This window comes from Bos indicus x Bos taurus, chromosome 1, assembly GCF_003369695.1.
Source record: "Bos indicus x Bos taurus breed Angus x Brahman F1 hybrid chromosome 1, Bos_hybrid_MaternalHap_v2.0, whole genome shotgun sequence".
NCBI lineage: Eukaryota > Metazoa > Chordata > Mammalia > Artiodactyla > Bovidae > Bos > Bos indicus x Bos taurus.
In genome coordinates, this window is record NC_040076.1 from 127,112,669 (window position 1) to 127,126,424 (window position 13,756).

A 13,756-nucleotide genomic window follows, 5' to 3' on the forward strand; every position below is an offset into this window, starting at 1 on the left:
CCTGTCAGAGAAGGAAGCTGTAGCCCCTCTGTGGCCCAGGGCAGGACTCTGTCCCTTCCGGTCACCCTAGCAGGCCCAGCTTGGCCCGTTGCTAGTCACACTGGCCTCCCTTCCCCATGTGTACTGTAGAGTTTTCTAATTTAAAATGCTTTTATTTAAGATAAAACAATTAAAACTCACTTGAAAAGAAACAGTGACTTATAGGTACAAACCATGAGTTACATGTATGAGTATTCTTCAAAAATTTATTAATAGAAACAGATGTATTCAAATGAAACACTGGACAAAAACAGACAAAAAAGGCTGGAATGGCAACGACATTGGAGAATCTCACTTTACATTTCTTTGCACAGAACTAGCACCATTTTAGGCAGAAATCACAGATTTAATTATAATTGCTTCTAATATATAAAATACCTTATAAAGATTATTTAACTATCTAGTAACAAAGTTCTTCCAAAAACTTATTTAAAAATCAATTTGAATTTACCATTTGAAACTGACGAAAATGGTTTAAAAATTGATCCAATTCTACTGCTTGTCAAAGGGAATGAGCCATCATTAGTTTTATTGGGAGAAAGTGCCTGAATTCAGCTTCTAGTTCCCTTCTAACCACCAAGCAGACACAGTAAATTGAATATTTCATAGGAATAAGAGCACATCTAAAACTGGTCTTAGAAAATATTTTCCTAGACTATAAAAATACTAAATGGAATACAAAAATTTCAGCATGTACAGCAAACAGACTACAGCAGACAAATATCGAAGACATACTCAAAACTATCTTATACCACAATCATCATGAACATCAAGTATTATTCTAGTAATTTTTTTATGATTCATTCTGATTCAATGTTTGTTTCCCCCTCAAGTTTTGTTATAATGTCAGATACAGACCAGATTCTGTGTTTCTAGCAGAAGTTACTGGAGGCACCACTGAATAATTCTGGGTATTCAACTGGTTCTCTCAAAAAGTGCTGAACGTGCAATTGTAGTGCAGCCTGGTTCTTAGAATGGGGGTCAGTAAACCACAGCCCTCAGGCCACAGCTGGCCCACTGCCTCTTTTGTGTGGCCTGTGACAGCCATGCTTAACTCATCCATGGGTCATCTGTGGTTGCTTTCATGTTACAAGAGCAGCGTCGAGCTGCTGTGACAGGCGCTATAGGTGGCCTTTTGGTCCAGAGTCTATAATATTTACTATCTGGCCCTTTATGGAAAAAGTTTGCCCACCCGTTTTAAATGAATCACTTCAGGAAACCATTCACTGAACAAGGACAAGGTGAGGTTGTCCCAGATGAAGAGGAGCTTTGGCTGAAGTTTGCTGATTCCATCACACAGTACCAAGGCAGATCTAAAGAATACACATTTGAAATGGCAGCTTTGGGCACTGAAATATTATTCTGGCATCAAGTAAAGTCTCGCTGGAATAAAGTACCTTCCTTTCTCTGTGAACTGACCACTGTGTCTCAAGTTACTCACGTACCCAATTACAGTAACATACTCCCTGTTCAACCCCAAATCCACATGGGCCCCAAGCATGATTTCTGGCCTTTAAAAACCACCTTGTAACTTAAGCAGCCAACAGAACTAGAAGTGGACCTTCCCATCCTTTTGAATTGGCATAGATTCTCAGCGCTGCATCATGTACCTTTTAGAACCCTTCCCTGTGACATGCTTCATAATAATTGGTACTACCACCACCCAGGGCCACAAACATGTCCTTTTTGATGAAGCGGACTAAATTTTCGAGGGGACACATGGGCTTGGGAGACCGCCTGTGGTGGTCCTGGCAGAATGAAGTGTAGAACGTGATGTCAACACCGTCATAGAGGATCCGGATGGAGTGCTCCCGGGGTTTCTCCCTGTCCTGCCAGAGCTCAAAGACCAACCTGGCCGCAAACCGTGGGAATCTGGCTCCCGTAAGGCCCAAGGCACTGAGAATCGGGGCCAGAGTCACGTCATGAGCAGAGTAGAGGGTGAAGAGCGCCTCCTTCTTGCCCTCTGCTGTGTGCTGCATGCGGCTGACAGTTTGGTTCAGGATGGGGTGGGCACCCAGGAGCGCGTACCCCAGGTACAGCTTCTTCTCCTGCCTCTCTCTCTCATCCTCTATCTGATGCGTCTTGATCACCTTGAAGTGGTCCATGGTGATACAGCCATTCTTGGTGCAGGGGAAGCTGACGTTGTGGCAGAAGAGGCAGAGCAGGGAGTCTATGGGGTTGGCAGCCCGGAGCTGCTTGGTGGGGATGTCCACGATCCGGGCCATCTCCTCGTAGGTCCTTTCCAGCTGCCTGTTATTCAAACGTAATAGGTACTGCCGACGCTGCTCCTTCTCCAGGTACTGGTTCCTCAGTGGGCAATAGCAGTTCCCAGAGCAGAACAGAGCACTGGGCTGGTGCCTGAAATAAACCTTCTTCCAGTCAAAATCTGGCAGAAAGCCATAGAGCAGAGCCAGCCCGCTCTGCAGCGTCCGGCTCTTGCCAGTGGTCTCTAAGTGAAGCTGCTCTGCAGCCCAGTCACTCGGCAGGAGCTTGTGTTTCTTCAAGTAGATGTCCCTCAGCAGCTGGCCATTCTGCAGGTGCTGCACGACCCCTGAAACACAAGAGTGCCACACGCTTGCCTCACTACCAGCTCAGTGAAAGGGACAGCCAGGGGAGTTGAGGCGCGCCCAATGCTGGAAGGCTTCAGACACTGTATGGTTACATCCTCGAGCCTGGCCTCCACTGCAAGGGACCCTCCAGAAGGGGCTCCCACCAGCATGTTGAAGGGGATTACGCACAAAGGGATGAGCAGAGTGGGGCCCTGTCCTCTGGACCCACACCTTTCCAGGGAGTACAGGGACCATCTGTCTGCCTCAGTCCCTCCTCTGGAGGAGGGTTGTGACTGGTGGGGCTTAGAGGTAAGACCAGCCTGCTGGGGGAGGTGCGGGAGGTAACAGAGCCTAAGGAGAGCTTTCTCCCTCCTGCCCAGGGACAAATCTCCTCAGAGTGCCTGGGAGCTCACAGAAATCAGCCAGGCAAGGAGAACAAGTCAAATCCTGGCTGCCCAGTTCCCTTCTTCACGCCATACTCCCTATTCTCCCAGCCCAAGGCTCTCTGCTCACCTTCTGGGTCCATTCTGCCCAGTCCTGCCCTTTACCTGCCCATGAGCAAGGATACTCTCCCTGCACAGATATGGAATGATCTCCCAGGTACCTAGATGGAATATTTGGGGGAAAAAAAGAGAGAAAATTGCTGAACAGCGTGTTTACTATGCTCCTTTTAAATTAAAATGGGGAAAATAAGAACGTTATGTAAGCAGCTGCCTGTGTTTTGTATAAAGAAACCTTGGAAAGGCACACGATGGTTATCTGGGGGTGACAGGGGCACAGAAATGGGGGGTGGTGATAGAACGTGGGTAGCAGCATGAATTTTAAGTTTCTCTTTAGTAGTTACAGTTTTGAACTACACACAGGAACTATGCCACAGTACAGTTAAAAAGAAAAACAAAAACAAACACTGAAAAAGCCTTATCTTCAAGTAGGAGAAGGCAATCCAAGATAAGAGCAAGCTCACTCTCCAGCCAACAGGATGTTGGGATGGCCTTTCAGTGTGAGATCGCAGTTCCCTGAGTGTAAACCATGGGCAGGCCCTGTGACCAGTGATGCCACTTATTCAGATGCCCGACTGGTCTGAAAAGCCCAACCAAAAAGATAAGACAACTTCAGGCTGAAATGTGTGGGACAGAGTGAACAGTGTTGGCCCAGGAAGGGGAACAGCTCAGGGGGAAAAAAATAACATGAAGGCTATCTAGATCCTACTCCGAATGAAGAGTATTGAGAGCAGAGTCCCCTCAGAGATCTGGGCTGGGACAGGTCTTAGCATTTCCAAATGACTTGCACAGAGGGGCCAACACCCAGAATCTGTGTCTGGCCCCCAGTTTCTTCTGGGCCTACCCTGCATTCTGAGGCCACCTATGAAAGGCCACCAGACCTTTCTCCTTTATTCCTCACAAAAAAAAAACAACAAAGAAAGCAGAAGGAAACTGAGGCCCAAGCCATTCACAGTTAAGATGTGGCTGAGCCAGAGCTTCAGCTCCCATGTGGGCCCAACCTGTGCTCTTAGTCCCGGCTCACATCACCTTCTCCCTACATGTTCATGCCGAAATATTACCCATTCAGGGTGTCTCCTTCTCTCCAAACACAACTTGCATCTTCACAACCCGGCTCCTGTCCTTCCCTTTCTCTTCCCAGTGAAATCCTCATCCTGACTCCAATACTATAACTCCTTTTCTGTCCTTCTCTTTCTCCCCCAGGTGGAATTAACCATTCCCTCCTGTTCACACAGGCTGCTGGACTTCTGAGGCATTCGCTGCATTTGCTGAGCCTAGCATGTGCTAGAACTGTACTCAGCGCTTTACACACACTGTCAAATGCAACTGGCCACCAGCTCTGTCGGGAATATGTTACATGCCCCACTTCATAGGTCTGTCTACTCCAAAGCCTGTGTTTATTCTGTAAGAACCTGCAGCTGGCAGCAGCACCCTCAGGGGCCTCCATGCCGTGCCATCCAGTCGCCCTCCTGCCCTACACACGGCAGCTGCTAAAGCACCTGGGACAGAGTAGACACTAATGACCAACTGCATCTTACATGGTTCCTGTGAGGTCCCCAAAGTGTGTCACTTATAAATGATTATTCCAACAGCGATGCAAAATTTCAAATAGATAAAAATGACCATTAAAAGAGACCAAGGGAATAGGAGCAAACTACCACAAATAAGATTTCTAGGGCAAGGCTAATTTGAAAAACACTGATGATAATAGGTCAATTGGAAAGAAAGATGGGAATGAGTAAACTACTTGATGCGATTACCCTGACCTCCCAGCCAGCTGATGGACACTGACCCTCAAGGACGCCATCAGATTCTCTCAAGAACGTGACCGTGTAAGTTCATCTCTACATGTGGCCAGGACTGTCTCCATTGACAGACACACAGCAAAACCATAGCAGCAGAGACAGACAGCTTTTTTATCGCTGGGACCAGTCTCTGGAGGCCTAGTCATATTCTTGCCCTTAGAGTCTGTGAGTCATCCTCAGTCTTTATAATAAATGTCCTTTTTTTTCTTTTTGGCTTGAGTTGGTTTCTGTTACTCACCACCAGTGGTTCTCAGCAAGCACAGTTCTGCCCTCAGGGAGGGTTAGGGTTGTCATGGTAACATGGGGAGGAACATTGCTGACCCCTTGTGGGTGGGGGCCAAGGGCTGGACAGTCTTCACGAGGAACTGTTCTCTGTTCTGAATAACTTTTGAATGTACAAGATATTCCCATATGTGAAAATCCTTCAAGTTTTAATACTTTAATCCTTGAAGTTTTAATACTTCAATTTCAAAACTGTTTTTTTGTGTCTACAGACATAAAACCATTTTTGCATAACATCAACATCTACTGAATTTTCCAGAAATAAATTAAGGGACATCTGTCTTTTGTCTTGATCACATTTGTCAAATAAATCATGTCCTGATATACGGGGTATTAAGAGTCATCAATGTACGGGGTATTAAGTGTCATCAATGTACATCCTTTGATCAGTCTGCATTTGCAGCTGTCACCACACCCATCTACACTTACGTGCAAGCAATTGATTACTTCATTCTCTTTTCTAACAAAGGTGTGATCAAACATTTATAGTGAGATATATACAATTACATAATAAAATCATTTCCTTTTGTTTGTACTTCATATTACAGGTAGGATACCTGATATAACTGTTTTGTAAAATTATGTATATAGAACGGTTATATTTGAATTTCACTTTGGGATAGTTCAGAGAGCACCACAAAATACTTGTTAATAAAAGGGGGCTCTGGTTCTGGTAGGAGAAGGACTCCTCTATTTTTATTTGTTTTTAAAATATTTATTCATTTGGCTGCTCCAGGTCTTAGATGCAGCATACAAGATCTTCAGTTGTGGCATGTGGGATAGAGTTCCCGGTTCAGGGACTGAACCCGGGCCCCCTGCATTGGGAGCACAGGGTCTTAGCCATGGACCGCAAGGGAAATCCCAGGACTCCTGCTTTAAACTAATGCAGAGCTTGCACATGTGGAACTAATTAGCAAAAGCTTTTGACAAAACTCCTTGTGCAAGGCTAGTCCTCCAGAGCCTTCATCTTGCCCCACTTGGTCATTTACCATCATTCTCCCCAATAATAATAGTTTTCAAAACATGGGGAAACCAATGGGGTTTGATGGACCTTCTTTCCATCAAAGCTGAGGTCCTAAGATGCTGGTGGATCAAGAAACAAAATATGGTCATCCTGATTCCTCCAGAAAGACCAGTGACCACACAAAGGTCCTCTGAGGTCTCAGACTGAAGACAGGAAGCTGGAACCTCTCGGGGGCACCAGTTCTTTCTCGTGCCAACCCACAGTTAACTCACCAACCTATGCTGACAGTGTACTGGCTGCACAGTAGTATGAGCAGGGCCGCAGAGGAAGAGATGGCTTTTGTGAGGAACACACTTGCAGGCTCCATGTGTGGTGGGGCTCTACCACATGCATGTCCCTCAGATCTGGGCACTAAAACCTTTTAGCTGTTTCGTCTTAAGTATCTAAGAATATGGGACTGGTTACATACATCATGGCCTATCCATAGTGGAAGAATATGCAGCTATCAGAAACTATGTTGTTGATGAACACATATTGGTAGGGAAAGATTATCACAATACATTATTAAGTGAAAAAGTGGGCTACAAAATAGTGCTGAGGAAGATACAACCTGTGAGAATGAGTGTGTGTGTGTGTGTGTGTGCATACCCATGACTGCATACAGATATTAACACTGCTGCTGCTGCTGCTGCTAAGTCACTTCAGTCGTGTCCGACTCTGTGCGACCCCATAGACGGCAGCCCACCAGGCTCCCCTGTCCCTGGGATTCTCCAGGTAAGAACACTGGAGTGGGTTGCCATTTCCTTCTCCAATGCATGAAAGTGAAAAGTGAAAGTGAAGTTGCTCAGTCGTATCCGACTCTTAGTGACCCCATGGACTACAAGCTACCAGGTGCCTCCATCCATGGGATTTTCCAGGCAAAAGTACTGGAGTGGGTTGCCATTGCCTTCTCCAGATATTAACACTAATGGTTATTAATTTCTTTGGTGAGATTATGAGTGCTTTAGATTCGTCTTCCTTTTGCCTAATTGTCATTCCTACTTTCTCTTCCATGAATATATATATTTTTAATAATAAGAGAAAAGGCTATTTTTAATATTTAGAAATCAGATGGGACTTCCCTGGTTGGAGCAGTGGATAGGAATCCACCTACCAAAGCAGGGGACATAGGTTTGATCCTTGTTTGATCTGGGAAGATCCCACATGCCTTAGATCAACTAAGCCTGTGCTCCACAACTACTGAGCCCACATGTGAGAAAAGTCACTGAAATGAGAAGCCAGTGCAGTGCAATGAAGAGTAGCCCCCACGTGTTGCAACTAGAGAAAGCCTGCACACAGCAGTGAAGACCCAGTGCGACCAAAAATAATAAATATATTTTTAAAAAGCAATGTTTAATGAGATACCTTGGTGAGCTCACAGCCGCTTCAGGTCCTAGTGCTGACTCACCCTCGCGCCCACAGCGTCTCACCCGAGGCCCCGCTGCTTGCGTCTACCACACACAGGAGTGGGTGGAAGAGTAAGTGGAAGAATGGTCGATGTACTGACCTGTCTGCGTGAGCTCTCCCATCTCACACAGCTGGTGACTGGAGTAAAGAGGCAGCGAGTGCAAGGGGCTTTCGAAAGCGGCTCCAGGTCCTTTTGACATGTGATTCACAAAAGCCTCCAGTTTAGAGTGATACGGCTTCCTAAAGAAACAACAGAGTTGGCGGTCAACGTGCTCTGAAAAAGTCCACAACGATTTCACCTGCAACAAGCAGTATCCCAAGTGAGCCATGCCCTTTCTCACCCGCAATAATAGTACATTCCCAGCTCACGATTACTCGCCTGCTGACACCTACATATAAACCCCCGACTCAGTAAGGCCAGCCTGAGCCCCTGCCATCTCCGAGTGCCCATCTTCTCAAGCCCTGTGGGGGTTAGTGCTGACCTCACGCACTCTGTTCCCCAGCCCGCACCACTCCTGTCTCCCTCTCCAGGAGGCCACTGACCTTACCGGGCAGCCAAGCCTAGGTTGGGGGTCGTCCTCGATTTCTCCTTCCCCTGCCCTTGCCCATGTGCCGTCCTGGGCTGCTCTGCTCCTCTCTCCTATCCCTGCATCCCTGAGTAGGTTTTGGCTCCGTTCCAAGGAGCCTCATGCGCCCATTAGCCTACTCTGGCCCTGCCTGACTCTGAGGCCCAGGGCTCCCCAGTGCTGTTCTCTGGCCACACATAGCATCTGCCTTCTGTACCCCACACTTGTTCTTGCACCCTTCCAAGACTTTCCACATGCTGCCTCTTCCTCCTAGAAAAGGCCACCCAACTTTCACTGGGGTAACCTTTAATCCTTAACTTACATGACCTCTGGAAAATCTCTTGTGAAGAAAATTAACTGATCAGGATAACCCATATCTCTACAGCTCACTATGCATTTTGCACATATGGTATCTCACTGCATGTGGGGTGATAATAAAGAGTGGGAAAAAAACAGGTTATGTATGAGATCTTATGAAATTTATATTATTTATATTTCTGCCATGAAGTCACACGTGGTAAATCAAGATTTATCAGTCTAATCACAAATACACAATTTCCCTGAATAATGAAATTACCTATGAATATATACATACATTTTCTCTGAATAATGAGATGATCTATGAATATACACACCTTTCCCTTGAATAATGAAATGGCCTATGACTGTTTATACATTGTCCAGCTAAACAGAGGTGGACAGATAGAGTAGTTCCCAACTAAACTAAAGCAGCATGAAAAGAAGCAAAGATAAATTGTTTAATGGCAGACCCCTGCTGTCTGAAAACCTAATTAACTTTGGCAATGCTTTTACAATGGCTGCAAAAATGGGTTTATTATCTTTCGAAAACATAAAGCTAAAAAAAAAAAACCATTACAAAAATATGTTTTAGAGAATGCTAATTCTGACATAAAGTATATAGTCTAATAAATCACCCTGTATTGCTACAAGACATTATGGCTTTCCATAAAAACAGAGGATGTTATTTTCCCTGAGGCTGAAACACATATATATTTGCAAACTGGGAAATAAAATGTCCAGACTGATAATGAGGCTGCCGAAACGAATCCACATAAACAAAGGCTATCTATCAACAGGAGTCAGATATTCTGCTCCAGGCCATTATTTCAGGTTGGTGATGTCTGAGGATCCAAGAAAGCTTTGCTACCAATTTTAGAAATGAAATTTCCCCACTCAAAGTGTTTGCTGGGAGGTCCCAGGTTTTCAGGGAATCTGATTGCTTAATGATGCTTTAATATCTAACTAATATCTAATAACTAATATCTAAACAGGTATTCATGGAAACCTGTTTCTGATATGGAAAAATGACAATTCATGGAAGAAAAACTTTACTTATGGATAATATAACAAAAGACTGAGTCTTTTAATCAGGAAGAGGACCAGGTAACCTGAGTCCTTGGGCCTGTCCTGGATCTGAATGATCAGGTCCTGAGGCAGGAGATATATGGGCCCCAGACTGAGCGGCTGTAATCTGTCTCCTGAAGACAGATATTTCAAGATAAAGATAAAGCAGGAGCAAGAGGAAGCGGAGTCCTGCTTGGATAAACGATAAAGAGACCACATATTTCTCTTTCTTGAGGTCAGAGACCCCCAAACTATGCATGCAAAGAACGGATCCTTAGGAGAGGGGGTGCTAGACCATAATATGTTCTGTCAACTTCCCTGAGACCTCTGCACTGGAATCTATCCTGGCTAAAAGATGCACGTGCACACACGGGAGGGCCTTTAGCCAGACCAATTATGGACTTAAAGCCAGACAAAGCAAGATGACCGGCCAGAGGAAACCCGGAAGAACTGCCTCCAAAAGCACAGGACTCTCTCTCTGAGCCAGCCCATGCTTCCTCTGCACATATATGCTCTCTTAATAAACATTTTAGTTATCTCACTACTTTTCATCTCTTTGCTGAATTCTTTCTTCAAAGCAGACAAGAACTAGGGAGCACAGCAGCCTAGGTTCAAACCCTGGTAGGGGAACTGAGATTCCTGCTTCAAGCCATCACAGCTGAGGCCGCCCCACAGCCTCCCAAGATCAGTTCTTCCCACCTCATATACTGCTCCACACCTGGAGTGAGAGGGTCCCTAGCACACAGTAGATACCTCAAAAACACATGTAAATGAATTCAACTGGGAAGTGCCCCACACTTAGATGCTTCAAGAAAAGTCCAAGCTTTCTATAATCTGTAGCAATGAATATAGAAAGTTCCCATGGTTTATTAAAATATCCAGATTTCAATGGAAATATTAAAAATAAAGGCAGTCGTAAGTGAGCCTTACTTATATGACAGACTCTCTTTGGTCAAATTTCAGTCTCCTCTGAACTCTCTTCCCAACCAGGCCTTGATCTTTGGATTTATACCTGTCTTTGCATTGCCCATTTGTAGCAAAAATCCTGCTAAAGTCAGTTTAGCCAGAATCTTGCACTCTTTTTTTTTGCTGTGCTGGGTGTTCGTTGCTATGCAGGCTTTTCTCTAGTTACAGTGTGGGGCTTCTCTTTAAGGTGACTTCTCTTGTTGCAGAGCACAGGCTCCAGGTACACAGGCTCAGTAGTTGTGGTGCATGGGCTTAGTTGCCCCGAGGCATGTGGGATCTTAGTTCCCTGATCAGGGATCAAACCCATGTCTCCTGTATCAGCGGGTGGATTCTTTACCAGTGGACCACTAGGGAAGCCCAGAATCTCCCACTCTTGGTATCTGATCACCCTTGATACCTGATCAAATTCCTCAACCCCAGTTATATCTGATCACCTGGGTCTGCTTTCACAGGAATCCTGTGGAGTTAGTTAACTGGAACCCCTTCACCCTGATGTGTCCTCCTAGTAACTCTCCCTCCCCTGACCCCCACCCTGCTCCTTGGCTAAAAAGCCCCCCTTGTCTATGCTCTATCTGGAACTGAGCTCAGTTCTATCCCTATTGTATAAACTCCTCAATAAGATCTGTTTTTAATGCTTTATCTGCTCTTCAGCTCTGGTTTTTCTTTAACAGTTAGATACTAAAAACCATTCTCTGCTTCTTGGGAACTTGGTTAGATCCCATTTTTGAGATCCTAGCGGTTAAGTAGAGTCACATGACTAAGTATTTACCAGTGGAATGGAAGGATGTATGCCAATCTGTGTTTAGGCTTTCAGATCATGGGTGTGCCCCCTTCACACTCTCTTCCTTCCCTCTGGCCACGATTCAGGCACTCCTGCAACCCAGGTTCAGTCAAGTACACGTGCCCAGGGCAGCAATGCAGGTTCAGTCAAGTTCACCTCCCTAGGGCATGGCGGGAGCAACAACCTGGAAGGAACCTGGGGCCCTGAATGATCAAGGAAAATTACACAACCTAGAATACTCATCTCAGACCTTCATGCAAGAGATAAACTTCTGTTATTTAAGGCAAGGCATTCCTGGCTCCCCGTTTTATTTTTTACAGTAAGTCCCCTACATACGAATGAGTTCTAGTTTGATAGCACATTCATAAGCCCAACAGTTAGCCTAAGAAGTCAACTAACACAATCAGCTATAGAGTCGTGTACTGTAATAGGTTCATAATACTTTTCACACAAATAATACATAAAAACAAATGCAAAAAATAAAGACTTTTACTCTTACCATACAGTACCTTGAAAAGTAAGATAAGTACCAGCTACATCACCACAGCTTTTACTCTTGATTCCAGACATCCTGGGCTTGAAATAAAGCTACTGAACTACTGTGCTCTATATAGCAAAGTACACAAAAGCACAACTTGTATAGGTTGCACACACATGACAATGTACGGCAGACACGTGAACGAACTTACATGACTGGACATGCGAACACATGTTCACGTCTTCGAAAATTCGAAACTTAAAGGTTCATATGTAGAGGGCTGCCTGTATTTTTATTTTTTGGCCATGCTACACAGCTTGCAGGACCTTAGTTATCTGACCAGGGACCGAACCTGGGCCCATGGCAGTGAAAGCACTGAGTCCTAACCACTGGCCCATCGGAGAATTCTCCTTGGTTCTCCTTATTACAACAGCATGCACAGAAATGACTGTATCTGTGATGAGGAATTTTTCTTCAGGAAATACCCATGTTATTGTATTCTCATTGGAAATCTACTTTCACATTGAAAACAGAAAGAGCCAGCAGTGCTACCATCTTAAGCCTTCAAACTATTTGCTTCAGAGTTCTTACTTACATTTTATATACATTTTCACGCCTATTTATTACACAAAGCTCTAGACAGAAGCCCTGAGGCTAATCCACACACATATAAGAAAATGTATTGTGCTTTAGCCATCATTTGAGCAATTATTGAGTTCTGCACAGACTAGTAAGACAAGCAGAGAGAGGTATAAGACCAGTGACACTGTTTATTCAAAAAAGCAATTCAAAAAAGCTTGCATGGCTGGAAACCAGAACAAGTTCATGCCACAGATTTTTACAGTTTATGCCAATTAAAGAATTTATTATTTTATAGTATTAATAAAGTAAAATGCTAAAAAGATAAACAATATACTTTTCTCAGTCTTTGGTTTTCTGGGCCTTTTTGCTCTACTTGATGTGATTACCCTCCCCACTCCCCCTTCCTGAAACTCTCCTTCCTCAGCTCTTATAACATCACTCTCTTACCTTCTTCCTGTTTGCAACTTCTCTATCTCCTTCAGGGACCCTTCTTTCTCTCTGTGCTATAATTGGCTGGTGCTCTCAGGGCTCTGTTTTTGGCCCATTCCTCACCCCACAGGCTCTGTGTGTGATACCATTCAAGCCCACAGCTTCAGCTACCGTTTATATGCTAACCTCTCAAATCGACCTCCACCTCCCTGCAGGACAATGTTCCTGAGCCCCACAACTACTCATGAAGAGGCAGCTTCCACTATAAAGACTCTGAGAGTCACGGGAGGTGTCCTTGTAAAGGGAAACATTGGGGTGTCTGGCCCCTGCTGTTTCAGCTCAGTGCACCCCCACCTGCCAGCCCAGAAGTCTCCTGCACCAGATGGGAGTAAAGGGTGCACTTCAGAATGCTCTGCCTCAGAGGAGGCTATAAAATTAGTAATTCGTGAAGATGAACTGGCACCTGGGAACGAAGCAGGCCCAGCTGGTGACCCAGATCCACAGTCCCAGGGGACAAAGAGTCCCAGAGTGGGTCCCCTTTGCTGGAACACCTCCTCACTCTTACGCTAAATGTGTGTTTATAATGACAAGTCAACATTTATTGTTATAAAAGATGGAATTCATTAAATCCCATTAATTAATTAAACGTGTATATTCTACCCACTTTCTAGAAAAGATTAAAGTAGCTCCTAAAAATACAGAATGTGGACTAAAATAGACCTTCCCTGATGGCTCAGTGGGTAAAGAGCCTGCCTGCAATGTTCGAGACACAAGAGAGAGATGCAGATCTTCCTGGGTCAGGAAGATCCCCTGGAGAAGGAAACAGCAACCCACTCCAGTATTCTTGCCTGGAAAACCCCACGGACAGAGGAGCCTGGTGGGCTACAGTCCACAAGGTCACCCAGAGTCAGACACGACTGAGTGACTAAGCATACACACAGCACACATTCTATCCACTCTCTAGAAAAGACTGAAAGTAGCTCCTAAAAATACAGAATGTGGAC

At 44.9% G+C, this 13,756-nt stretch overlaps 1 protein-coding gene across 3 annotated transcripts in view; it reads right to left on the bottom strand.

Moving 5' to 3' along the window:
• Positions 1-218: 218 nt before the first annotated feature.
• PXYLP1 (2-phosphoxylose phosphatase 1) overlaps positions 219-13,756 on the bottom strand; it is an 86,744-nt gene continuing 73,206 nt past the window's right edge. For all 3 annotated transcript variants that reach the window (XM_027544764.1, XM_027544773.1, XM_027544755.1), the window contains 2 exons: positions 7,686-7,825; positions 219-2,590 (listed from right to left, as the gene is read on the bottom strand). In XM_027544764.1, the coding sequence (XP_027400565.1) occupies positions 1,653-2,590; positions 7,686-7,825 (1,078 nt within the window). In that variant the 3' untranslated portion in view covers positions 219-1,652. The remainder of the gene's footprint in view (positions 2,591-7,685; positions 7,826-13,756) is intronic.